Source organism: Hemitrygon akajei, chromosome 7 (assembly GCF_048418815.1).
Source record: "Hemitrygon akajei chromosome 7, sHemAka1.3, whole genome shotgun sequence".
NCBI classification, from domain to species: domain Eukaryota; kingdom Metazoa; phylum Chordata; class Chondrichthyes; order Myliobatiformes; family Dasyatidae; genus Hemitrygon; species Hemitrygon akajei.
In genome coordinates this window covers 161648161-161675965 of record NC_133130.1, presented here as the reverse complement: position 1 = coordinate 161675965, position 27805 = coordinate 161648161, and the positions used below count along the sequence as shown (strand labels likewise).

Genomic DNA, 27805 nt, shown 5'->3' with positions numbered 1-27805 from the left:
GGAGCTGATTATCTGTTATTTGTGAAGCAGGGTGCCGTGCGCAATCATAATCAATTGAAAATGGACGTGGGAGCACAGAGGAACATCGGGAAATCTCCAGGAAGACCTTCTTCATTGCTGCTGCTGTGAGGTCCGAGTCTCTGCTGAGAAGAACAGGCCCCCAGTCTTTGGGGTCGCATTGCCGATGGCCGTTGGCGGGGTTGTCTTAATATGCTCGGCAGAGGATGGTGCTTGGAGAAGCTGTGCCGGAGGGGATGGTCGTCGGAGGTTCGACGGACTCGGAGTCCGCTGTGGTCAGGTTGCTTTCGGTGTGTCCTGCGTCTGCGAGGCTGAGTCGGGTGGCGCCGTGGAAGTCCATAGTGGGGGAGTCTGTCGGGACCCTGGGGACTTGTGGAAACTGTGTGGTGATTTCTTTTGAACTTATAGTCCTTTAATATCTTTGGACTATTTTTATTGTGCCCATGGTCTGTTTTTTTTTTATCAATTATGCTATTGTTTGCACTGTTGTAACTATATGTTGTAACTATGTGGTTTTGTGCAGGTCTTGTAGCTTTAGTTTTTGGTCTTGTTTTGTCTGGTGGATTTTGGAGCTCCTTTCCGGGGGACACGCTAAGATGGTAGCGTGATATTAATACGCAGCAGCCTCTCCGGACTCTGGATTGGGGATTGCCAAACGTTATGTGGATTTTCTGGTGTAGTCTGTTTTGTCATGTGCTTTTGTGATATCATTCTGGAGGAACGTTGTCTCATTTTTTAACTGCATTGCATTTGTGGTTTCTAAATGACAATAAACTGAATCTGAATCTGAATTTGAATATCGCAACAGTATGTTTGGCTACTGACTATCAGCAAGTACCACAGCAGCGGGGGATTCGCCAGCTGCAGAACGTACATTGAGCAGTGTAGACTCAGGACTCGATTGTTTTCACATGACTTTCTGAGTTCTTACCTGGTGCAATGAAATATTCCCATCTCCCGTTCTCTGGAAACAAACTGATCCGATTCTTCTCCCAGGACAGCTGAGATTCCCTGCCATCTGATTTCTGTCCTCTCCAATCATCTGCGTCTACCGAAGCATAGAAACACAATTATCTCGGCCCATGTGCAATTGTCTTTGACTTGACGTGCAATGGTTTGGACACTAATTAAATGTATTTGAGAGTGAAATGGAAACAGAAAATGCTATAAACACTCAGCAGGTCAGGCAGTGTACATGGAAAGGTCTTCCTTGTTAAATGCTAACTTGATTTTAGTTTGCACAGATGTTGCCTGACCTGCTGAGTGCTTCCACTATTTTCTGATTTTCAGCATCTGCAGTTCCTTGATCTTCATTTTTCAATACAACTCCAAGTGATAGTCAAATCCTACAGGAGTTACTGTAACTATAATGATTGATGGCCTCTCAGCTGAACCTCAGATTCAAAACTCACAGTGAAGGCATATCTATTATGCCTGCTAATGCATCTAGAAACACGAAACTTTTGGACATGATGCCAAACCAATGTCAGAGAGCAGAGTGCTGCTGAGCCACAGCTGCCGCCTTGTTAGAGAACATATCCCTTGCGTGAAACATGAAAGGTACCTTGGCTGAAGGTGGACACTACTCGATGCTCTCTGAACTCCAAGGCCGAGGAACAAGCCACTGAGTGTCCATAGCAGAAGCAACTGATGCAGCCATGAGGGTTGTGAGGTTGGAGGTTAAAGGTTCCCGACTTACAACTGAACAAAGCAAAACAGAATCGTTACAATTCATCAAAAATCTTCATCTCAAAGTCAAGTTTCCCCAACGTAAAAAGCCTAAACTCACCTCGGTGAAAAGAAAATCAGAATAGTTTAAGATAAAGGTGATAATTAAAACCCAAATGTTGCAGGCAAACAGAACAGTGGTCATTAACACCAACACAATTGTCTTCCAGCAACACAAACCCATGTTTTAACATCAATCTCAGTGTTGTGTACACTCTCACCCTTGACTTAGGTTGAAAATGTACTGGGTTGCAGTTATGATTAACATTGGATGAAGTTGTGTTTACAATTAATTTGGTGCTATGTGTGAAGGAAAAGTGAAGTGAATTTCATCCTTGTTATCTGACTTTACCCGAAAGTGGTTCCCAGAGAGGGGAGTGCCTGTGTTTCCAGATCTCACCTTCTACCTTAAATACCAGAGGGCAGAGTTGTACGTATGTTGATGATATTTGTTTGGCGGACTTTAAATACAAGCCACGTTCTTTCATACAAATGCACAAGATCGTACTAAGCTCCAGAGAGTTGTAAAATTAGTTATCTCCATCATGGGCACCAACCTCCATAGTATCCAGGACATCTTCAAGTGGTGGTACCTCAAAAAGGTGGCGTCCATCATTAAGGGTCCCCACCACCCAGGATATGCTCTCTTCTCATTGGTAGCATCAGGAAGGACCACAATCAACTATGCAGGAACAGCTTCTTCCCCTCTGCCATCTGATTTCTGAATGGACATTGAACCCATGAACACTACCTCACTCAACACACACAAAATGCAGATGGAACACAGCAGGCCAGGCAGCATCGATAAGGAGAAGCACTTTCAACATTTCGGGCTGAGACCCTTCGTCAGGTCAGAACACTACCTCACTACTTTTTTATTTCTATTGTTTTGTGCTACTTATATGTATATATATTTCTGTTATTCGCAGTCTTTTTCCTCTATTAGTAGGTATTGCATTTGCTGCTACCACAAAGTTAGCTAATTTCATGACATGCTGGTGATAGTAAACCCGATTCTGATTTGCTTCAGTGGGCATATAAACAACGTTGAACATATGCGTAGACAAAAACTGTCAGAGTACTGCAGGTCAGTAATCTCAGTTCTGGAGCGGAGGCAATGGAAGATGAATAGTTTCCCAACTGTCTTGTAGATTGACCTGTACACCAGCACAGCTTTTGGCTGCAGGAGGAATAGAATGTACAAAAATCTGGATCTCAAACTTTACATAAAGTTCATGGTCAGAATCAGATTTATCATCAGTGACTTTATGTGATGTGAAAGTTGTTGTTTTGCAGCCGCAGGGTAGTACAAAAACATAAAAAAGCTATAAATTACAGAAATAAATAGTGCAAGAAAATAAAGGGGTAGTGTCCGTGGGTTCACGGACTGTTCAGAGGGCTAACGGCAGATGGAAAGAAACTCTTCTTGATTCATTGAGTGAGAATCTTCAGTGTTCTATACCTCCTCCTTGGTGGTAGTAACACAAAGAGAATATTAAGGATTGGAAGGGTCTCCTTAGACGGTTTCCACTTCCCTGAGGTAGTGTATCCTGAAGATGTCCTCGATGGTGGGAAGGATTTTGTCTGTGTTGGAGCTGGCTGACGCTATAATTCTCCACAGCCCCTTATGATCACGTTCATTGGAATCTCCACACCAAGTTGTGATGTAAGAAAGTTCTCCACCATTTATCTATAGAAATTGTTAAGTGTCTTCAGTGACACCTCCTCAAAGAAAGTATAGGTGCTGGCATGCCTTCTTCATGGTTGCATCACTGTGTTGGGTCCAGGCTAGGTCCCAAGAACTTGAAGCTCACCCTTTCCACCACTGAGCTCTCCATAAGGACTGGAGTGTGTTTCCTCGAACTTCCCCTTCCTAGTCTGCTAGTCAGCAGTGAGGTTAGGTGGTCTAACATTTGGACTACCCTACAGCAGACATTGCAAAGCACTGGAGAGATCCACCAACCCATTCTCAGATCCACAGGTGTGATAAACAAACCAATGTAGCTCCTCTTATCAAGCCAATATCCCCAGCGTCAATCAGCCAACTCCAACGGACAGGCCATAGCATTCGTGTGGCCAATAGACTTCCCAAAACAGACACTCAGGTTCTGTCATGGCAAGAAATTACCCAGTGGACAGAGGAAGATATTCAAGGACTTTCTCAAAGCTTCTTTGCAAAATATTCTGACTGACTCCTGGGAATCCCTAGTCTGTGGCTGTTCACAATGGAACATTCAGAAAGGCACCAAGACCCTCGAGTCCATGGAAGTCCAGCTAAGTGGAAGAAAAAGTAACAGCATTCACTGTCCAGCTTTCTACTCCTGCCCACCCAAGGCAGAGTCATCAGCCACCTTACCATCACTATCCCCAGAACTGGAACCTCAAAGTCAGCCCCAATTTCTAGCGGCCTCAGGGAAAAATGTATGGGGTGGCAGTCCTGTTGCTCATTGTATGTACTGTACTCTTTAAAACATAATATAAATGAGATACTCTAACTCAAAACCAATGAAACAAATGAAATAATAGATTAGCCTTGGAATGGATATAACTAGTGGTAAAAGAACGAGATGCTCTTCACTCCTCCCCAAACTTCACGGGATGCAACGAATCCTCACATGAGATCCACCAAGAACACAGAGAACAAATACAGGAAAAAATCTCCAAAGCCATTCTAACAGAATGAACACAGTTCCACAAAACAAAATACTCTATAGTCATAAAGTGGAACAACCTTTTGAAGAGGCTTTACAACAGTCGGACTGACCTGTGGCACAGGGCTCCCTCCACATTCTCTTTGCAGGTACAGTCTCCGTTGGATGGACTGCAGTCACCGACACTGCCGTCAGGGTGGCACGCGCATCGTCTGAAAGGAAGCAAGTTTTTATTGACTCGTGCAGCCCATTACAAACAGTTATTACAAACACCACAACAGGGGATCGTTGTTTTCTCCTCTGAAATATTCCCCAGCATTTTGCCCTCACATTATTGTGGAACTGAATACCATCGGGTGGGGAGCAGGACAGCCCAATGAACAGGATCCAGCTTTAAAAGGCACCAATAGCCTTAATCTGCAAAGGGGAACAATGGGGATGGAGGTGTGATTCAAAGGGTTTGGTGGCTTCAGGTTGCACTACAGAAGTGGAAAGCAGGAAAAGTGTTAACCGTAGGCTGTAACATTGACAGTGGTAGGAATGGCTGTGCACTGAAGCACTGGAGCCAAAGGGAAATGGAAATGGCTCTATGCTGTCCTCTTGATGGCAGTGAGACATTCCTGGTAGGAGGCTGTGGTGTAGGCTTCAGACTGCATAAGTGATGGCAGGAGGCTGTAACGGGCTGGGCTGATCAGACCCAGAGGACCCAAACCAATTCGAGTGTCCAGGAAATATAGTAATAAGTGTAAAAGCACAACAAGGCAACTTAAGCTTAATTTATTATCATAAAGCTGATAAACTACACTGAATGAAAGATTTCAGGACTCATGATTCTTAGTCTCCACTTGATTGTAGGCGTCATCAGGGGAGCCCAGTGCAAAATTGCAACTGTCACTCCACTCTTTAAGGAATGAGGAAGACAAAAGGAAGGAAATTATAGGCCAGTTAGCCTAACGTCAGTGGTTGGAAAAGTGTTGGAGTCCATTATTAAGGGTGAGGTTTCAGAGTACTTGAAGACTAATGATAACATAAGTCAAAGTCAGCACAGTTTCTGTAAAGGGAAATCTTGCCTGACAAATCAATAGACAATAGACGCAGAAGTAGACCATTCGGCCCTTCGGGCCTGCACCGTCATTTTGAGATCATGGCTGATCATTTACTATCAATACCCAGTTCCTGCCTTATCCCCATATCCCTTGATTCCCCTATCCATAAGATACCTATCTAGCTCCTTCTTGAAAGCATCCAGAGAATTGGCCTCCACTACCTTTCGAGGCAGTGCATTCCAGACCCCCACAACTCTCTGGGAGAAGAAGTTTTTCCTTAACTCTGTCCTAAATGACCTACCCCTTATTCTCAAACCATGCCCTCTGGTACTGGACTCTTCCAGCATCTGGAACATATTTCCTGCCTCTATCTTGTCCAATCCCTTAATAATCTTATACATTTCAATCAGATCCCCTCTCAATCTCCTTAATTCCAGCGTGTACAAGCCCAGTCTCTCTAACCTCTCTGCGTAAGACAGTCCAGACATCCCAGGAATTAACCTCGTGAATCTACGCTGCACTTCCTCTACAGCCAGGATGTCCTTCCTTAACCCTGGAGACCAAAACTGTACACAATACTCCAGGTGTGGTCTCACCAGGGCTCTGTACAAATGCAAGAGGATTTCCTTGCTCTTGTATTCAATTCCCTTTGTAATAAAGGCCAACATTCCATTAGCCTTCTTCACTGCCTGCTGCACTTGCTCATTCACCTTCAGTGACTGATGAACAAGGACTCTGAGATCTCTTTGTATTTCTCCCTTACCCAACTCTACACCGTTCAGATAATAATCTGCCTTCCTGTTCTTACTCCCAAAGTGGATAACCTCACACTTATTCACATTAAACGCCATCTCCCAAGTATCTGCCCACTCACCCAGCCTATCCAAGTCACCCTGAATTCTCCTAACATCCTCATCATATGTCACACTGCCACCCAGCTTAGTATCATCAGCGAATTTGCTGATGTTATTTTCTATGCCTTCATCCAAATTGTTAACGTAAATGGTAAACAGTTGTGGTCCCAATACCGAGCCCTGTGGCACCCCACTAGTCACCACCTGCCATTCCGAGAAACACCCATTCACCGCCACCCTTTGCTTTCTATCTGCCAACCAGTTTTCTATCCATGTCAATGTCTTCCCCCCCCCCCCCCGATGCCCTGAGCTTTGATTTTACCCACCAATCTCCTATGTGGGACCTTATCAAATGCCTTCTGAAAATCGAGGTACACCACATCCACTGGATCTCCCTTGTCTAACTTCCTGGTTACATCCTCAAAAAACTCCAACAGATTAGTCAAGCATGATTTACCCTTGGTAAATCCATGCTGGCTCAGCCCAATCCTATCACTGCTATCTAGATATGCCACTATTTCATCCTTAATAATGGACTCTAGCATCTTTCCCACCACCGATGTCAGGCTGACAGGTCAATAGTTCTCTGTTTTCTCCCTTCCTCCTTTCTTAAAAAGTGGGATAACATTAGCCATTCTCCAATCCTCAGGAACTGATCCTGAATCTAAGGAACATTGGAAAATGATTACCAATGCATCCGCAATTTCCAGGGCCACCTCCTTTAGTACCCTAGGGTGCAGACCATCTGGACCTGGGGATTTGTCAGCCTTCAGTCACATCAGTCTTCTCATCACTGTTTCCTTTCGAATGTCAATCTGTTTCATTTCCTCTGTTACCCTATGTCCTTGGCCCATCCATACATCTGGGAGATTGCTTGTGTCTTCCTTAGTGAAAACAGATCTAAAGTACTCATTAAATTCTTCTGCCATTTCTCTGTTTCCCATAACAATTTCACCCAATTCATTCTTCAAGGGCCCAACATTGTTCTTAACTATCTTCTTTCTCTTCACATACCTGAAAAAGCTTTTGCTATCTTCCTTTATATTCCTGGCTAGCTTGCGTTCGTACCTCATTTTTTTCTCCCCATATTGTCTTTTTAGTTAAGTTCTGTTGTTCCTTAAAAACTTCCCAATCATCTGTCCTCCCACTCACCTTAGCTCTGTCATACTTCCTTTTTTTTAATGCTATGCAATCTCTGACTTCCTTTGTCAACCACTGTGGCCCCGTTCCCCCCTTTGAATCCTTCCTTCTCTGGGGGATGAAATCTGTTGGAATTCTTTGAGGAAGTAACAAGCGGGATGAACAAAGGAGAAGCAGTGGATGTCATTCACTTAGATTTTCAGAAGCCATTTGATAAAGTGCCACATATGAAGCTGTTTAACCAGAGAACATCCAATGGTGTTACAGGAAATATACTGGCATGGATAGAGGAGTGGCTGGCGGGCAGGAGACAGTGAGTGGGAATAAACGGGGCCTCTTCTGGTTGCTGCCTCAGGGGTCAGTATTGGGACCGCTACTTTACACATTGTTTGTGTTTACTTAGATAGTGGAATTGATGGCTTTACAGCAAATATTTGCAGATGATACGAAGGTAGGTGGAGGGGTAGGTAGTGCTGAGGAAGCAATGCGATTGCAGCAGGACTTAGACAAATTGGAAAAATGGGCAAAGAAGTGGCAGATGGAGCAGTGTTGGGAAATGTACAATAATGCATTTTGGTAAAAGGAAGAATAGTGCAGACTATTATCTAAATGGGGAGAAAAATTCAATATCGGAGGTGCAGAGGGACGTAGGAGTCCACGTGTAAGACTCCCAGACTTTTAATTCACAGGTTGAGTCTTTGGTAAAGAAGGCAAATGCAATGTTGACATTTATTTTAAGATGAATAGAATATAAAAACAAGGAGATGATGCTGAAGCTTTATAAGACACTAGTCAGGCTGCACTTGGAGTATTGTCAACAGTTTTGAGCCCCTTATCTCAGAACAGATGTGTTGTTGAAGAGACAGAGGAGGTTCACGAGGATGATTTGGCAATGAAGGGGTTAATATATGAGGAGTGTTTGGTAGCTTTGGGCCTGTACTCACTGGAATTTGGAAGAATACATAGGGATCTCATTGAAGCCTGCTTAATGTTGAAAGGACTAGATAAGGTGGATGTGGAGAGGATGTTTCCTCTGGTGGGGGTGTCCAGAACTAGAAGGTACAGACTCAAAACTGAGGTGTGAACTTTTAGAACAGAAATACTGTAAGAAGGAATTTTTTTAGCCAAAGAATGGTGAATCTGTGGAATGCTCTGCCACAGATTGTACTGGAGGCCAAGTCTGTGGGCATATTCAAGGTGGAAGTTGATAGTTTCCTGATCGGTTGGGGCATCAAGGGATATGGTGAGAGTGCAGGTGTATGTTGAATTGAATCTGGGATCAGCCATGATGAAATGGCCTAATTCTGTTCCCATGTCTTATGGTGAAACATTGGACACTGAAAAAACCGAGCGTTTAATTTAATACACCACTACATATCCGGCCCCTTTGAATGTCTGAACAAGCCAAAGGTGCACAGAACTCTACTGCTTAAAATGAAGGCTAAATATTAATATCCCTTGGATGATAGAAAACTAATATTATCACAATTATTAAAATACAAAAAAACTATACAGATAACCTCAACATTCATATTAAAATAATTTCCTCATCCTTAAGGGGCGTTAACAACATCGTGTTGACAATTAAAACCGAATGAATACCCTTAATTGCTCTGTTCGGTTTTTGGGGCGAGACACATTTATGTCTGGGTCCGACCAAATGCCGAATACTATCCTTTGCCTCTCTCCTGGCAAGACGCTTGATCCTCCTTAGATGGAGAGATGTTGCCCCGCCCACTCATGCGCAATGGCTTAACGACATTATGGCCTGCTTGGACCTCGAAAAAATTCATTATTCAGTTCTTAATTCGGATCTAAAGTTCCATAAGGTCTGGGGACCTTTCATCGAGTACTTTCATAACCTTCCTCTTGACTAGGGTTTTTTTTTTCTTTTTTTTTCTCTTCTTTTCGGTCCCTTGCTTTCAGCTCCCTTTTTTTTCTGGTAGTAGGCATTATTATCCTCTGTTGCTAAGTGTATTCACAGTCTGGGAGTTTGACTGTCCTGACTTATACTCTCTATATTGTGTGGTGGTTGGTCTGGAGTTGTTGTTGTTTTTTTCTTGTGTTGTGGGGCTTGGGGAGGACACTAAGCTCACTTGTCTTTAATTTAGGTGCTTTTTTGTTAAATTCTCTTCCTTTGTAGCATATTGTTATTGTATGCTTAATCTTGCACTGTATTAATGCTCCTCATTGGGATTTGGGGTTTTTAATTTTGTAAAATGTTTTGAAAAACTAATTTAAAAAAATTTTTAAAACAAAAAAAAACCGAATGAGTAAGTTTGATCAGGGTTGCACCAGTCAGATTATAACCAATTTGGCAATTTACTTCTTCCACAGTAAAAAGTCGTATTTGGCCATCAACTCTTGGTTTACAACATTTTTCCACACCTGTCAGCCCCCAATTAGAGCAGTTACAAGAAAATCTGCAGATGCTGGAAATCCAAAGCAACACACACACACACACACACACACACACACACACACACACACACACACACACACACACACACACACACACACACACACACACACACACACACACACAAACGCTGGAGGAACTCAGCAGGTCGGGCAGCATCGATGGAAATGAATAAACAGTCGATGTTTCGGACAGAGACCCTTCATTAGGACTGGTTAGCATACATTTTTCACGAAACAGTTATATCATTTTCACAAATCACAAGTGGCTTGTCGGGTCTCAGCAGAAATCCAACAAAACACAAGTCAAGCATTAAAACAGAACAAGGAGTGAGATGATTAGACATGTTTTCAATCCCGGAGTCAATGTACCCCTATCCACATACACAGGACGGATAAATTTGTCCTCGTACCATCGCCTGTTGGCAATAATCTCACCCTTCAATGGAGAGGAAGACGTTATGTCACAAGCCACTTTACCCCCCTTGCAGAACTGATTTGGCTCCTAATCAGCCCGTTCCGCTGTGGCATCGGGAACAAAGGGAATAGATTGTTCTGTCATTAACAAGAAGGGAGTCGAATCACAACAAGAGAAAATCTGCAGATGCTGGAAATCAAAGTAATACCCACAAAATGCTGGAGGGACTCAGCGGGCCAGGCAGCATCTATGGTAACGAGTAAAGAGTCGGCGTTTCGGGCCGAGACCCTTCACCATTACAGATAGCCCACGCTCGTACCCTGGAACCCGGAAAGTGCTAATCATTATCGGATTGAATTTCAGAGGAATCGCCGCATGCAGGAAACAAAATGTTCTAATCCCCAAAGGGCACCATCCTGATTAGCTTTAACAGTAGGGATCGACATCACATGACCAGAATAAGTGTCCACCATAGCGAGCAGGTACTGGAATCGCCGCTGTAAAGGAAGGGAGAGGACCAACACAATCTCATTGCCAAATCTGAGCAGGAACACGCCCACTCCGAGCATTTCCCTATTGGCTATACCAGTGGGAAGGAATAATCACCCAGTCCTCTACACGGTACCCCCAAATGACCAGAAGATTCATGGGCCCACCGAGCAAGTGGCAATAACTGTATTCGAGGCTGGGGCTAGACGTCACCACGTCAGCACACGTGGGTTTGTCGGCAATGTTGTTAAATCTTGTCATTGGCGAATCATCTTTCAAATGGGCGCTGACATGGTAAACTGTAATAGTAACACGCAATGATCATTTCCAAATGTCCCCCCATAACTCCGCTCCCCATAAGGGATGTCCCATAACAGTATCAAACTCTTGGGTCCATCGGGACAACCAGAGAGCAAGTCCATTAGAAACAGCCCAAGAATCGGTATAAGCTTATTTTATACTGTATAAGTTTTTTTTTTCACGAAACTATAAACTGTATTTACATCACACATACACAAGATACAGATATTCCGTATTTACAAGACGGTGAGTACACTCAGATTAAAATATACCGGTCCATTCAGTCCAGGATGGGCACCGCTCCCGGAAGTCCCCCAGTGTGCCCATTGGAACCGCGTGCTCCCTCTCCAAGGACAGCCGGGCACCACCGTATCCTTGGAAAAGGGGCAGGCAGTCGGCCCGGGCAGCGCCCTCCACCTTCCGCCGCCTAGACCCCGTGAATGGTAATCTTGGCCAAGCGCAGTACCAATTCCCCCTCATGATCCGCCCCCTTCTGCACTAGGTGCCCGTAGTTGAGAAGTGCGGGAGTAAAGCGTGGCCGAACACCTTCCACCCCGGACCAAAACGTACAGAGGAAGCACCCGTGGGCAAAGAGACTGCCAGTGGGACCTCCTCTTCTTTCGCTTTCATGCACAGTGACAGTCTGTACTGCTACAAGCTCTGCTATTGACTCGACCCACCAGAGCCTCCCTTCCTCAGAACTTGTTGGGTGAGAGGGTTAGGGGCAGCAGCCTCTCCACAACAATAACAATTCTTCCACATCGCTGAGCCGTCAGGCTTCGGTGACACAGCCTGTGACGGGACTCAGTCACCAATTCACGTGTTTCACTAATTCCGTCCGGTCCCTTTGATGCTCATTCAGAAAAATACTGCTTCCAGTTGACGACTGATCCGTGTTGTGCACGCCCTAGCTTATACTTGAGCATATCGGAGAGAACCCATCGCATAATAGGAAGGTCAGGGCGGGGGAAATGAGAGATTTCTGTGTTTCTGTCTCTACTGAAGCCCGGAGGCAGGCAAGAAGTCGTTTCCCAAACGCCGTATATCTGGCGGCAGCATCAGGAACCTTTCGGGGCCAGAAACCCAGAGGCATATTCTTTGCACCACACTTCTGTCCCAGGCTTCAGACAGTCACGCCATCTTTGACAGAAACTCGCAGTTCAAAGGGAAGGCCCTCTCGATGGTGAGACATAGGTAAGGCCTCGCAGCCTCAGAAGCTGACTGTTGCTCGGGGCCCCATACAAAACTAAATTTCTTTCTGGTCACAGCGCAGGGCCAGTCAAACCGAGTATGTGGCGCCGCCAGTTTCCCAAAAGGTCAACAAAGCGCTGGCTCCTTAGTTTGTCGTAGCGGGAGCTATGGCTAGGATTTTATTTCTGACGTTATCGGGAATTATCAGATCGCCCTTAGTCCATTGTGTTCCCAGAAAACCCAACAGTCGCACCCCTGTACTTTATTGGGGTTAATTTCCTATCCCCTCGATCGCATGTGATCAATCAAAATATTAAGAGCTTCAGAAGCCTCCTGTTCGAGGATCTCCGCGAGAGCACATCATCTATATAGTGATTCACTTTAACACTGGGGGAATGGGACTCAACCACGCAAATTCCGCGACACCACGCTGTGGCATCGTTGGACGCTGGCCATATTCTTGTCAAAGTGTACTGAAGGCCCCTCCGTGTAAATACAAACTGATCTTGGGACTGCTCGGCCATAGGATTGGAGAATAAAGCATTAGCCAAATCAATAACAACATAGTAACTGTCAGTCCAACTTGAAAGGTCCTCAATCAGGGTCACAACATCTGGAACAGCTGTGGCCAGCGGAGGGGCAACCAGATATAACTGGCGATAATCAATGACCATGCGCCTTGAACCACCGGGTTCCCCAAATGGCCAAACAGGGCTATTAAAAGGGGACGAAGAACCCACGGGTCTTAAAGGGACTCGACTGTCTCATCGATTTCCTTTTGCCCTCCCGGGGTACGATTTTGTTTGGCAGTTACTATTTGCTTCGGCGAGGGTATAAAGGCAGCTTCCTTCTTTGCCTTTCCAACCAGAATAGACACTGTCCTAATACCAAAAGCAAACTAGCTAAAGGGTGGTATGATATAGACCCGTTAACAAAAAAAATCCCAAAATGCTTTCAGGTACCTGGGAGATGAGCTCGGGGACAGATGGACGAGCACCCTCGCCCATAGTGAAACTGATCGGTGATATTAAATCTGATTCTGAATACACTCCCGCTTCCCTGCATATAATAGATCCGATTCTCATGCCATGAGGTAACCTCGGCCTCCGTGTCCACCAGGGTGTTTCGCTGCTGCTTCCTGCCGTGTGACCAACAAAGGGGGACAGGTACATACGGCCTCAGGCCTCCCTCCGGGACGCTGGGTTGCCATAGCAACAGCGGCAGACCCGCTCCCATGGCCATAACCCATAGACGACGGCCTGAGTAACCCGCCCAGGGTCGGTGCTGCTTTTGGGGATTTACATTACAGTCCGATGTGGGGGGCCGGTCCCTTTGTCTGGGCTTGCGAATACCGCACAACCCACCTGGGTGACAATGCTCATGGTGTAACACATAAAGAACACCAACAGGTACACTCTCAAATTGTTTCCTTAGCAGGGACAGAAACATGAGATGAGACTTTGATACCGACTGCTGGGGCACAGCCATCGGCTGCTTTGGGGCATTCCTACCTCCATTCGTCATGCGCTCGGAATACCCCTGCTGCTGCCAGGATTTAAAAGCAGCCTTAACCTGCACCCGTTCCAAATCTACATCTGACCCAAGTTGAGCCAAATAGAACTGCTAGTCTCTGCACAAGTCAAGTCAAGTCACTTTTATTGTCATTTTGACCATAACTGCTGGTACAGTGCATAGTAAAAATGAGACAACGTTTTTCAGGACCATGGTGCTACATGAAACAGTACAAAAACTATACTGAACTACGTAAAAAAACAACACAGAGAAAGCTACACTAGACTACAGACCTACACTGGACTGCATAAAGTGCACAAAAACAGTGAAGGCATTACAATAAATAATAAACAGGACAATAGGGCAAGGTGTCAGTCCAGGCTCTGGATATTGTGGAGTCTGATAGCTTGGGGGAAGAAACTGTTACATAGTCTGGCCGTGAGAGCCCGAATGCTTCGGAGCCTTTTCCCAGACGGCAGGAGGGAGAAGAGATTGTAAGAGGGGTGCATGGGGTCCTTCATAATGCTGTTTCCTTTGTGGATGCAGTGTGTAGTGTAAATGTCCGTGATGGCGGGAACAGAGACCCCGATGATCTTCTCAGCTGACCTCACTATCCGCTGCAGGGTCTTGTGATCCGAGACGGTGCAATTTCCAAACCAGGCAGTGATGCAGCTGCTCAGGATGCTCTCAATACATCCTCTGTAGAATGTGATGAGGATGGGGGGTGGCAGATGGACTTTCCTTAGCCTTCGCAGAAAGTAGAGATGCTGCTGGGCTTTCTTTGCTATGGAGCTGGTGTTGAGGGACCAGGTGAGATTCTCCGTCAGGTAAACACCAAGAAATTTAGTGCTCTTTGCCTCATGACGAGCCTCTCGAAACACTTCATGATGATGGATGTGAGTGCAATGGGACGGTAGTCATTGAGGTAGGACACTGAAGACTTCTTCGGCACGGGGACGATGGTGGCGGCCTTGAAGCACATTGGAACGGTGGCGCTGCTCAGGGAGATGTTGAAGATGTCAGTGAGAACATCTGCTAGCTGGTCTGCACATCCTCTGAGCACTCTATCAGGGATGTTGTCTGGTCCAGCAGCCTTCCGTGGGTTGACCCTGCACGGGGTTCTTCTCACGTCGGCCACAGTAATGTGACAAGAGCCTCAGACGGCGCTAACAGAGACATAACGACACCTCTCCACCTTGATGGTCCCCATTACATCAATGGGGTGCGCAGACCAAGGGAAAAGGTGACATCCTCAGGGCCAGTGCCAGATATTGTTGCCATATCCCGAAGACGTGAAGTAGCCTGGGGCAGGGAGTTCTAGGGACGAGGAGACACACCCCAACCCAAAGAGGCAGGGTAGCGAGCACACACAGGTTGTATAACCACTGCCCACAGCTCCGCCAGCCTGACCAGTCCGCACCTCAGCCAAGACCAATGGGTCCATTGTTAGCGAACCCAACTGACTCAATTAATTCACATTTTAAAGGTTGGAAGGTTGGACAAGTATTCCCCTGGCCGCTGGCTCTGCCTTTGGGCTAAACTCGTTGACGGTGCAGTTAAGAATGGCGGTCTCAGCGGTGATAGAGACAGCCGCCGGAGCTGATTTTGTTCATCAGCATTCCGGCGTTCCTCTCGAACTTGTACAACTCTGAGGCGGCGCGTCTCGATTCCAGGTATCCCCATCCCAGGCCCCGAAGGTCCCGCAGGGCCACAGATCGGAGCTCCGGACCCATCGCTTTTGCATTATGTCAGCCAATCTACACGCCACGGCAATTGTTTAACTTGGGTGCGCCCAGCGCGTTCTTGCGCTGCGCCGGCGGTTTCATTCAAAATAGCGTTCTCAGAGCTCAAAAGGTCCAGCTCACGTTGCACCCGTGATTTTTCCTCAGTCAGCCCAGCGATCTCAGCATCTGACTGTCGCAACGCAGTCGCACAGATCCACCCTACTTCCCAGAACACTTTTAAATGAAGCGGCGCACGCTGCGCCACCTGAGGCACAGGACCCCTCTCAGGGGGAAAAGCTATATGCTGAAGGCGTTGTGATGTTGCACAGGAAAGCTTAACATCAGCAAGTGGGTCTTCTCCCAACACCCGGGAGGATCCCATTTACACACAACGTTAGCCAGCCATCCGAAACTTGCAGACTTATCCGTCCACCCGGGGACCGAATAAGTCTCGGCTGCGGGGTCGCTCGACTTGCTTGGCCACCACCAGACTTTCCTGTACCCTGCTCGCAAGGCCAAAGTGTAATGGACGGGATTGATCAGACACCAAAAAAAAAAGAAACCGTGTTTCTTGCGGCAGAAATATGGGTGGCCAAAGGGAAAACCTCAGAAGAGAGGGTGTTTGATGACTGGGGACGGCAGAAGTTGCGGCGGGGAGTGGCATGAAATCTGGACACTCAACCATTGGCAGTGGGAGCAACAAAAATGGTGAAGTTTGTAGGGCTGGAGAGTCCTCTCAGTATATGGTCGTTAACAGGACCGGTGGGCAGGGTGGATTACAGAAACACAAACCAACTGCTCTGGGAAAGGGCGCAAGTTGAAACAGTCAGACCTGGAAAATTCCAACAAAAGTACGAACCTGTTGACCAAAAACAGCCGGTGACAATCCGCAGTCACGTCAGAAAACACTTAGACTGGGCTTTGAACTCAGAATTACGCATGGTTGCAATGGATAGAAGGCCTGCAATTAGACATTGGTTAAGGATTTGACCGCCCTTACCTGTGGGATTAATTGGGCTCAGGACCAAGCTGGGGCATGGTGGAGTGCTGTGACCCACACGTGAGCATCTGGGATCCCTGACTTCATACAGGACGTGATACCAAACAGATACCCCTCAGGTCTCAACTGGAGTTCTGCATGGTACACTCTCACAGGTACAGGAGGTGTTTGGGAAAGCAGGGATTGATCTTCCCGCAGGAAAGTTGAGCCAAAGTTTAAATAAGACATTCAGGATCATAAGTAAAATCAGGTAGAGGAGTTGGTAATTCGGAGACACACTATAAAGAAATCTGAGTAAAGGGCAGCTTGTGAGAATCTGGAATGTACTGCCTGAAAATAAAATGGGAATAGAAAAGTTAGGCTCGGTACAGGAGTACTTTCAGAGTGAGGGGCGTTGTTTGGAAGAGAGGCACAGGGTAAGAGGGCAGTGGTGGGCTAGGACGAAGGGAAAGCACAGACACGTGCTGGACTGTGTGTACAGGGATACCTATTTCCAAGATCACAACGTGCCTCCCACAGCCCCGTTACCTGCATCCTCCCTCGGACAGCGAGTGAAACCCCGGCAGGCACTGGTCACATTTCCTTCCCATGACGGTTGCTTTGCAGGTGCAGTTTCCATTGCGGTCACACTGCAAACTGAGTGACCCTGTTGGTACGAGGAGAAAACCCTTCAAAACGTGAGGGACCTTCACTGCTGCAGTGACAGTCAAAGTCAGGCCCAATGATTGATACCTCAGAAACCATCTCCCCATAACACAGGGGGAAACGGGGACATTCTTCACCGGGTCAATCCTCGTCCCCCACTACCTCTCACAGAGACACATCATACCCAACCAAATCCCCTCAGTGTGACACTCCACATCCACCCACTCCCTCAGTGTGACACCCCACAACCCCTCACTCCTCCTCAGTGTGACACTCCACATCCCCCCACTACCTCAGTGTGACACTCCACATCCCCCACTCCCCCTCAGTGTGACACTCCACATCCCCACTCCCCCTCAGTGTGACACCCCACAACCCCTCACTCCTCCTCAGTGTGACACTCCACACCCCCCACTCCCTCAGTGTGACACTCCACACCCCCCCACTCCCTCAGTGTGACACTCCACATCCCCCACTCCCTCAGTGTGACACCCCACACCCCCCCACTCCCTCAGTGTGACACTCCACATCCCCACTCCTCCTCAGTGTGACACTCCACACCCCCCCACTCCCTCAGTGTGACACCCCACATCCCCTCACTCCCTCAGTGTGACACTCCACATCCCCTCACTCCTCCTCAGTGTGACACCCCACATCCCCTCACTCCCTCAGTGTGACACTCCACATCCCCCACTCCCTCAGTGTGACACCCCACACCCCCCCACTCCCTCAGTGTGACACTCCACATCCCCACTCCTCCTCAGTGTGACACTCCACACCCCCCCACTCCCTCAGTGTGACACCCCACATCCCCTCACTCCCTCAGTGTGACACTCCACATCCCCTCACTCCTCCTCAGTGTGACACCCCACATCCCCACTCCCCCTCAGTGTGACACTCCACATCTCCCCACTCCTCCTCAGTGTGACACTCCACATCCCCCACTCCCCCTCAGTGTGACACTCCACATCCCCCCACTCCCTCAGTGTGACACTCCACATCCCCCCACTCCCTCAGTGTGACACCCCACATCCCCTCACTCCCTCAGTGTGACACTCCACATCCCCTCACTCCTCCTCAGTGTGACACCCCACATCCCCCACTCCCTCAGTGTGACACTCCACATCCCCACTCCTCCTCAGTGTGACACTCCACACCCCCCCCACTCCCTCAGTGTGACACCCCACATCCCCTCACTCCCTCAGTGTGACACTCCACATCCCCTCACTCCTCCTCAGTGTGACACCCCACATCCCCCCACTCCCTCAGTGTGACACTCCACATCCCCACTCCTCCTCAGTGTGACACTCCACATCCCCTCACTCCCTCAGTGTGACACTCCACATCCCCACTCCTCCTCAGTGTGACACCCCACATCCCCTCACTCCCTCAGTGTGACACTCCACATCCCCTCACTCCTCCTCAGTGTGACACCCCACATCCCCTCACTCCCTCAGTGTGACACTCCACATCCCCACTCCTCCTCAGTGTGACACCCCACATCCCCCCACTCCTCCTCAGTGTGACACTCCACATCCCCCACTCCCTCAGTGTGACACTCCACATCCCCCCACTCCCCCTCAGTGTGACACTCCACATCCCCCACTCCCTCAGTGTGACACTCCACATCCCCCCACTCCCTCAGTGTGACACTCCACATCCCCCCACTCCTCCTCAGTGTGACACTCCACATCCCCCACTCCCCCTCAGTGTGACACTCTACATCCCCCCACTCCCTCAGTGTGACACTCCACATCCCCCCACTCCCTCAGTGTGACACTCCACATCCCCCACTCCCCCTCAGTGTGACACTCTACATCCCCCCACTCCCTCAGTGTGACACTCCACATCCCCCCACTCCCTCAGTGTGACACTCCACATCCCCCACTCCCCCTCAGTGTGACACTCTACATCCCCCCACTCCCTCAGTGTGACACTCCACACCCCCCCACTCCCTCAGTGTGCCACTCCACATCCCCCCACTCCCTCAGTGTGACACTCCACACCCCCCACTCCCTCAGTGTGACACTCCACACCCCCCCCACTCCCTCAGTGTGACACTCCACATCCCCACTCCTCCTCAATGTGACACTCCACATCCCCACTCCCCCTCAGTGTGACACTCCACATCCCCCCACTCCCTCAGTGTCACCCTCCACACCCCCCCACTCCCTCAGTGTGACACTCCACATCCCCCCACTCCCCCTCAGTGTGACACTCCACATCTCCCCACTCCCCCTCAGTGTGACACTCCACATCCCCCCACTCCCTCTCAGTGTGACACTCCACATCCCCCCACTCCCTAGGTGTCACACTCCACATCCCCCACTCCCCCTCAGTGTGACACTCCACATCCCCCCACTCCCTCTCAGTGTGACACTCCACATCCCCCCACTCCCTCAGTGTGACACTCCACATCCCCCACTCCCCCTCAGTGTGACACTCTACATCCCCCCACTCCCTCAGTGTGACACTTCACATCCCCACTCCCCTCAGTGTGACACTCCACATCCCCCCACTCCCTCAGTGTGACACTCCACATCCCCCACTCCCCTCAGTGTGACCCTCCACATCCCCCACTCCCCCTCAGTGTGACACTCCACATCCCCCCACTCCCTCAGTGTCACACTTCACATCCCCCACTCCCCCTCAGTGTGACACTCCACATCCCCCCACTCTCTCTCACTGATAGTCTCTCTGCCGTTGTACCCACATGCTTATTCAGCAGTTATGTCTGAATCTGCACAAGTACATCTTCAAGGTGTAATCGCGCAAAGACCCGCGCATTTATTTGCATTTGTCTGGACAGCGTGTCACTCACCCAAGACACTGCAGTTGCAGGGTCGACAGCGTTCAAATGCATGCTCCCTGTGGAAGTTCTCTTCACAGACCTCACAATGCTGCCCAGCCGTGTGATCCCTGCAGTTCAGGCACAGCCCTCCGTGTCCAGTCTGGCGATACAGCTCCGCGTTGAAGGTACATTGCTCGGACCTCCCACTGCAGTTGCAGGCTGGAGCAAGGCAACGGGGATCAAAGCATTAAGCCTTGTTTCAAAGTGAATAATTCTCCGTCAAGTCTCTCTACAACCGACATCTGGGCCACATAAACTTCCCGAGCATCTGTTTCATTAATGAGGCATATCCAAATGTACTCCTGGCCTTGTGTGGACCTTTGCTATCCAGGATTGCCCTGTAGTCGCCAGGAAATTAACACTGATTTTTAACATACCGGAATATTTCCGTTTCTGTTTTCTTTGGGCATTTTATTTTTGTTTATAGTAACCCTGAAGAAGGGGAAGAAGCGGTTTTTTTTTTGACAGGCAGCTTAGAAACATTCAATCAGCTTTCAAATAGACTTTGTGAAGCGAATGCTTGTCAGGTGCCCGGTGACAGGAGAGCGGAGGTAGGAGGTCAGGTGACGAAGCTTCCAGGGGTTCTTAATGGTTCTGGGAGTTGGTAATGGTTAGACTGGTTGCCGGGGTGGAGATCTGTCTCTATTAAAGGAGATGACAGGCATTTCTTCCCTCCGCTAGCCCTGCATGTCATCCTAGGGCAAGATGTAGCACCTGCTTCCCTCCCTCCCCACCGATCAGGGTCGTGTGAAGACGAGGAACCGGGTGGTGCACACATCAAAAATACCAATGGAGCATTAACCTTAATAATTTATAATTCAAAGCATAAAAGACAGGATTTCTGTGAGACTCTCTCTCTCTCTCCCCGCTTCTTCATCTCTCTCAGGAATTCTGCTGAGATCATCTCACTTTTGAAGATGTATTAGGCTGAGAGGAGATGCTTCAACAGAAAGATATCAGAATCTGAAAAGTTTAAATGACTTTAAGTTGCATTGGTCTTTGTTTTTAACTAGTTCCAATAAAATTATCGACTGGAGAAATCCTTTTCTCCAGTGATGGGGACGTCAGAAAGAAGGGACGAACAGGAGGCGAACTTCACCCCTCCCAGTGCACTCAGATGATTGAAAATGGACACTTACGCAGACACGGGTTCGCAGCCTGAGAGGACCCACGTGCCCAGGGCCGGTCGTGGAAAAACGGACGGCACTTTTCACAGTCCACGCCCGTTGTGTTGTGCTGGCAATCGCACACCAGCCTGCCCTGGTCGTTGGTGAAGCACTCACTGGCATGGCCATTGCATTTACACCTGAAAATACAAAGTGGAAACAAAAAAGTTTGTTTCTTTGGTCTCTTCCACCTCTCCGGTACATTTTGCACTTTCCCGCCATCGCCGTGTAGTCCCGACTGAAAACAATTAATACAGTTTGTCCTTACAAGCTCTCTGCAATGAAATACATGAACATAGAGGGTTATTATTAATGATGGAGGCTTGAGGAGTAATTATTTCTTAGGACGATGGTAACCCATGATATTCATCAAAACAGTTCTTTGTCTCAGGTTCACCTCAGATACGTTCAGGGTTCTAGATGGTGCAGTTCCCTCTGCACTGCTCTCGATAATGGCTCACACCCACTAGCGATGGGACAGTGATCATTCTCGGAAAGATTAGAGCAGGCATCGTCCATTCGGTCCTTCAACACTGTTCTGCCATTTGATATGATCATGGGTAACCTCACGGGCACTACCCACTGTCTCTCTCTCTCCACACTGCTTGATGTGTTTTACATCAGAAAGTGTCTCTCTGTCCTCTTTAAGCTGCCACAGCCACTTATGGTGGCAAATTCTACAGATTCCCCACCTACAGAGCAAACAAGGACCTCTCTACCTCAGTCCCAAATCTCATTTACCTCAGTCCAGCATAGACTGTTCCCTGGTCGGTTGCTCGGTATACTGGCGTAAAAAATTATCACATTCAGGATTTTGTTCCCTGTAGAATTATCTCTGATTAGATTTGGCTAGTCCTTATGCAGATGAAATCAGCCCACCATTATTCTTGTACTAGTGGTTAAGCCCGAAGCACCACATCACCAGGTTCAAGGACAGTGACTTCCTTTCTTAAACCAACCTGCACGTCCCTAATCATTATCTCAGTCTGACCACAACAATGGGCTTTTTTTTGTTCTAATAGTGTTCTTTCTTGTATGACGTTTGTATAATTCATGCTTTGTGTCTGATACTATGAGCCTGTCATACTACTGTGGTGAACTACACATACCTGTCTGGACACGCCCCCCCCCCCCCCCCCCCCCGCCGCTGACTGCTCCTGTGGCTCCTCCCACAGACCCCGGTATAAAGGCGATTGGAGACACAGCCCCGGCCTCAGTCTCCAGGATATTGTGTGGTGGTCAATTGCTGCTTGTTCTTTCTTCCAGCCAATAAAAGCCTATATCTCGCCTCATGTCTCTGAGAGTTATTGATGGTGCATCAACTACAAGTCACGTTTTTCGTTACACTGGTGCACCTGACGATAAACTCAACTTCCACTTCACCCTGACTGCAGCGATCTCTCATGTTTTAATTTTCTTCAAAACCTATCAGTAAAGTACTGAGAAGCTTTTAAATTTATCAATTCTTTATCTGTGAAAGAAACCATTTAACACAATATGATTGACTCTTTAAACCACACCCGGGGTGGTAACTTCCAGAGGTATATTTTTGAATGAGTTTGCGAAGAACTCGGCAGTGGAGTTATTGGGGAACCGTCATGACGGTGATTCCGTAGCAAGCTATTCTTGTTTTTACTGCTGGCTCCACGCTCGACCCGACTTGGATTCGAACTCGGGAACCTTCACTGCGGAGTCCAGCGCTGGCATTATTGCACCACCAAGCGGGATGAGGTTGCAAAGGCAACACTCCTTCCCCCCCCCCCTCTAACCCTCAGGTCTTCTGCCACCAGTGAGGCATTAAGTGCCCTAGTGTTTTTCCCCAAGGCCACGTCATTTACCACTCTGAGAGGATTTGGGGCAATTCTCCCATCTCAGACAATTTGGAATATACATCTTTAATTTCAATAGACAATAGACAGTAGGTGCAGGAGTAGGTCATTCGGCCCTTCTTGCTAGCACCGCCATTCAATGTGATCATGGCTGATCATACACAATCAGTACCCCCGTTCCTGCCCTCTCCCCATATCCCTTGACCCTGCTATCTATAAGAGCTCTAACTCTCTCTTGAATGCATCCAGAGAATTGGCCTCCACTGCCTTCTGGGGCAGAGCATTCCACATATCCACCACTCTCTGGGTGAAAAAGTTTTTCCGCATCTCTGTTCTAAATGGCCTACCCCTTATTCTTAAACTGTGGCCTCTAGTTCTGGACTCACCCATCAGCGGGAACATGCTTCCTGCCTCCAGCATGTCCAATTCCTTAATAATCTTATATGTTTCAATCAGATCCCCTCTCATCCTTCTAAATTCCAGTGTATACAAGCCCAGTCGCTCCAATCTTTCAACATATGACAGTCCCCGCCATTCCAGGAATTAACCTTGTGAACCTACGCTGCACTCCCTCAATAGCAAGAATGTCCTTCCTCAAATTTGGAGACCAAAACTGCACACAATACTCCAGGTGGGGTCTCACCAGGGCCCTGTACAGCTGCAGAAGGACCTCTTTACTCCTATACTCAATTCCTCTTGTTATAAAGGCCAGCATGCCATTAGCTTTCTTCACTGCCTGCTGTACCTGCATGCTTGCTTTCATTGACTGATGTACAAGAACACCTAGATCTCGTTGTAATACAAGAACACCTAATTTCAAGTTAGATCACGTCTGCTAAAACCCACCACCCCCTCACAGTTCTGCACTTGTCCAGGGGGGCTGCAAGATCCTGATAAATTAGACCTAGGCTCCTGCAGTGTCTCTCTCTCGCCTCACTCACATTTCTACCCACTTGTCCCAGACCTCGTACTACTTCTGGACTTAATCCAAAGAGTGCAAGTTTCTCCTGGGACAAACAGTCCAGATAATTTTTTTCCTCTCAGTTTTAAGAGAATGAATGGCTCCCTATTCCTGATCACTCCCATCTTTTTCCCTTACTGTCTGACAGCACAGCACCCCAAGAATGCACTTTAAACTGGAACGCTGCTTTCATATGGTCCCAGAGTCTTTGTAGAGGCTGCGCAGAAGATAAAAAGGGAATCAGCACCGGGAGCTTCTAACAGGATAGAGAGTGACACAGTCCATGATTTAGAGCAAGAATGGAAAAGCTCCAACTGTTGTAAACGGAAGTCATTGAAATCTTAAATTCAGGCTTCTAAGAGCCAGATACTCAACAGCTGTCTCACAAATCAAACTGATCATTTAATAGATGAAAATTATTTGCAGCAAGACATAGAAGCGGTCGGCTTAAATGATATGCAGCTTCTTGTTGAAAAGAACATCCACTTCAAGTTGAGAACTACACACAAAATGCTGGAAAAACTCAGCAGGTCAGGCAGTGTCTGTGGAAGTGAATAAACAGTCGACGTTTCAGGCCTGGAAAGGAAGGGGGAAGATGCCAAAATAAGAAGGTGGGGGGGGGGTGGGGAAGGAGGACAAGCTCGAAAGTGACAGGTGAAGCCAGGTTGGCGGGGGGGGGGGGGGGGGGCGGGGGCTGTGGTTTGAAGTAAGAAGCTGATGGCTGAGAAAGGTAGAGGTGGAGAAGGATTCTGATCAGAGAGAAGAGTGGACTATAGAAGAAAGAGGAGGAGGAAGGGCACGGTAAGATGATAGGCAAGTGAGGAGAAGAGGTAAGAGGAGGGCCAGAGTGGAGAATTGAAGAAGAGGGAAATAGGTGTGGGATAGAAATTACTGGAAGTTGGAGAAACTGATGGCGACCCGGATTTAATGAGGTGTTGCTTCTCCACCCTGAGAGTGGCAGAGCAGGAGGCCACGGACCGAGACGTCAGAATGGGAATCAGGATTGGAATTAAAATGGTCGGCCACCGGGAAACCTTGCTGTTTGCGGATGGAGCGAAGACGCTCAACAAACCGGTCCCTCAATCTCCGTCGGGTCTCACCAATGTAGAAGAGGCTGCCCTGGAAGCAATGGACGTAGTAGACAACCCCAACAGATTGACAGGTGAAGGGTTGTCTGGGGCACTGAGTGGAGGTGAGGGAGGAGGGGAGTGGGCAGGTGTAGCACTTTGGCTGCTTGCAGGAGTAAGTGCCGGGAGGAATAATAGTGGGAATGGAAGAATTAGCAATGGACATGGCTTCTTATCTCAAAGCCCCTCCCCTCACCCAACCGGCTTCACCTATCACCTTCTCGTTCGTACTCCTTCCTCTCCCCCCCGACCTTTTACCCTGGTATCTTCCCCCTTCCTTTCCAGTCCTGATGAAGGGTCTCGGCCCAAAACTGTTGATTCATTTCCATAGATGCCGCCTGACCTGCTGAGTTCCTCCAGCATCTTCTGTGTGTTGCTCTGGAATTCCAACATCTGCAACATTTCTTTTATCCACTTATAGCGGTATGTTTTGTTTGGAAAGCACTCTGTGGTCAACACGACACAGCATGATTCCTGAAGGAGCAAAGATAGTGACGTTGTTTGGATGATAAATCTAGGGAGATTTCCCCTGCCCTTCGTTTACATCGCAACCACAGGCTTTTCCCATCCAACAGAGAGGGTGGATGTTGAATCCCCTGATCTGTCAAGCACAAGTCTATTCCCTTAGCGAATCAAAATCAGAATCAGGTTCATCATCACTGACATGCAGAGAAAACCTGCAGATGCTGGAAATCCAAGCAACACACACAAAATGCGGGAGGAACTCAGCAGGTCAGGCAGCATCTATGGAAATGAGTAAAGAGTCGACATTTTGGGCCAAGACCCTGGTTGCTGTGTCATGAATTTGTTGTTCTGAGGCAGTAGTACAGAGAGATATATAAAATGCACTATAAATTACAATATTAAAATATATATATTAAAAAATAAATAGGTAGAGCAATTTTAGAGCAAAAATAGTGATGAAGTGTTTATGGGTCCATTGCCCGTTCGGAGATCTGACGATGGATTGTATCACTATCAACGGATCATAATTGCAAGCCAGGATTTTTACTCTCCAATGCAGCAAAGATATTGCTTTGATAGCACAATGAATGTTCAGAAATATTTCTTTTGATTATATTATGCATAAAAAAGTATACAGTAATTAGAAAGTAGATGTTTACAATGGGATTTACGGCCTCGGCCCTCTCCAGGAAGAGAACAATTGCAAATGAGCCACAGCCAATACATCCACTTGCAACGTAATAAAACAAATACTTTTTCCATGCAGAAATGGGATTTGATAGGAAAACATTTTTGAAATTGGAACTGAAAAGAGAATGGGCTTGTCACGTTTATCCCAGGGTTTGTTTTGTAAGCCGGAAATCAACAGTGAGTGGGAGCAATCGGCTTTGAAGATGCCGGCCAATGGGACAGATCAGAATCAGGCTTGTTGCCACTGACCGACATGATGTGATGTTTTGCAGCTGCAGTTCAGTGCAAAGACATAAAGTTACAATAAATTCCAAAAAAAAAAGTGTGAGAAGGAAGGATAATGAGGTCGTGTTCATGGATCACCTGACGGTGGAAAGGAAGGAGCTGTTCCTGAATAACACTGAGTGCAGGTCTTCAAGTGTGTGTACCTCCTCTCTGATGGTACTCGTGAGAAGACAGCATGCCCTGGGTAGCGAGGGACATTAAGGATGGACACCACTTTCTTGAAGCACTGGGCCTTGAAGCTGTCCTCGATTGTGTCTGTGAGGGATCTGGCCGAGTCCACGGCCTCTTGTGACCCTGTGTATCGGAGTGGCCGGTCTACTGCAGCATAATCTCCTGGACGCTTTGGGTAGCACATGTATGGTACGCTGAGCCTCCCAGATGTCACTGGCAACAGTCATTAAAGCTGGCCTTGGACGATGAGCACTATATCTAGCTTTAACAACATATGCATGCTGTTATCAACCTGAAACTGCAGCCCCAAACATCAACTGCTCATCTCACCACCCTCTATGCCTCTGTCAGTTTCACAGGCCTGGTTTGCATTTGTTTTGTTTAATCCGTTGCCTGCAGTCAGGGAAGCTTTAAAGGATGTTTGAGTCAACAGACTGAAGAACAGAGCAGTTTTGATGTGGTAAAAAAAATGCCTGCCTGTCTGAGTTCAAGACAGAAAGCGTAGGAAAGAATGATGAAGAGGGGGAAGAGAGAGGGGGAGGAAAAGGGAGGGTGAGGTTGGAGACAAGAGTCAAGCAAGAGTGAAGAAGAAGGCAAAACTGAGAGCAAAAAGACATACATAGAGAGAGATTGTTCTGAGAAAAAGTGACAGCATGTGTTGAAAGAATAGAGAGAGCATGCAAAGCACATCATGAATAAGTTTACATCTTTCAACTATCTAGAGCATACTGGCTAGTCTGTTAGTTGTCGTTGCTTCTCACATGTTCCCCTCTTCCATCTGCTTTCCAGATGGAGAGATGAACTGTTGCCATGTCACCATTAGTTATTCAGAACCCTCTAGCTGATATATTACATGTGTGTCAAAATTCCTGGACAGCATTTTATGATATTTTAAGCCTCAAATTATGGGAGTATTTTCCCCAAAATACAAAGAACTAAAACACTGAAGAGACAAGGTCACTTGTGGACAACCTAAGGAGTAATTTCAAGATTACCAATGGCCTTTTCTCACTGTTACCATCAGGGAGGAGATACAGAAGCCTGAAGGCACACACACAGTGACTCAGCAACAGCTTCTTCCCCTCTGCCGTCCGATTCCTAAATGAACATTGAACTCTTGGACACT

General features: G+C 47.6%; 1 protein-coding gene across 1 annotated transcript in view; it reads right to left on the bottom strand.

Annotated features, from left to right (window-relative positions):
* The window catches only part of LOC140731110 (laminin subunit gamma-3-like), a 130551-nt gene that overhangs the window by 41303 nt on the left and 61443 nt on the right, over positions 1 to 27805 (bottom strand). The window contains exons 4-9 of the mRNA XM_073052404.1: positions 21125 to 21291; positions 19956 to 20144; positions 17018 to 17135; positions 4511 to 4609; positions 1583 to 1719; positions 950 to 1066 (exon numbers count right to left, since the gene is read on the bottom strand). Coding sequence (XP_072908505.1) covers positions 950 to 1066; positions 1583 to 1719; positions 4511 to 4609; positions 17018 to 17135; positions 19956 to 20144; positions 21125 to 21291 — 827 coding nt within the window. The remainder of the gene's footprint in view (positions 1 to 949; positions 1067 to 1582; positions 1720 to 4510; positions 4610 to 17017; positions 17136 to 19955; positions 20145 to 21124; positions 21292 to 27805) is intronic.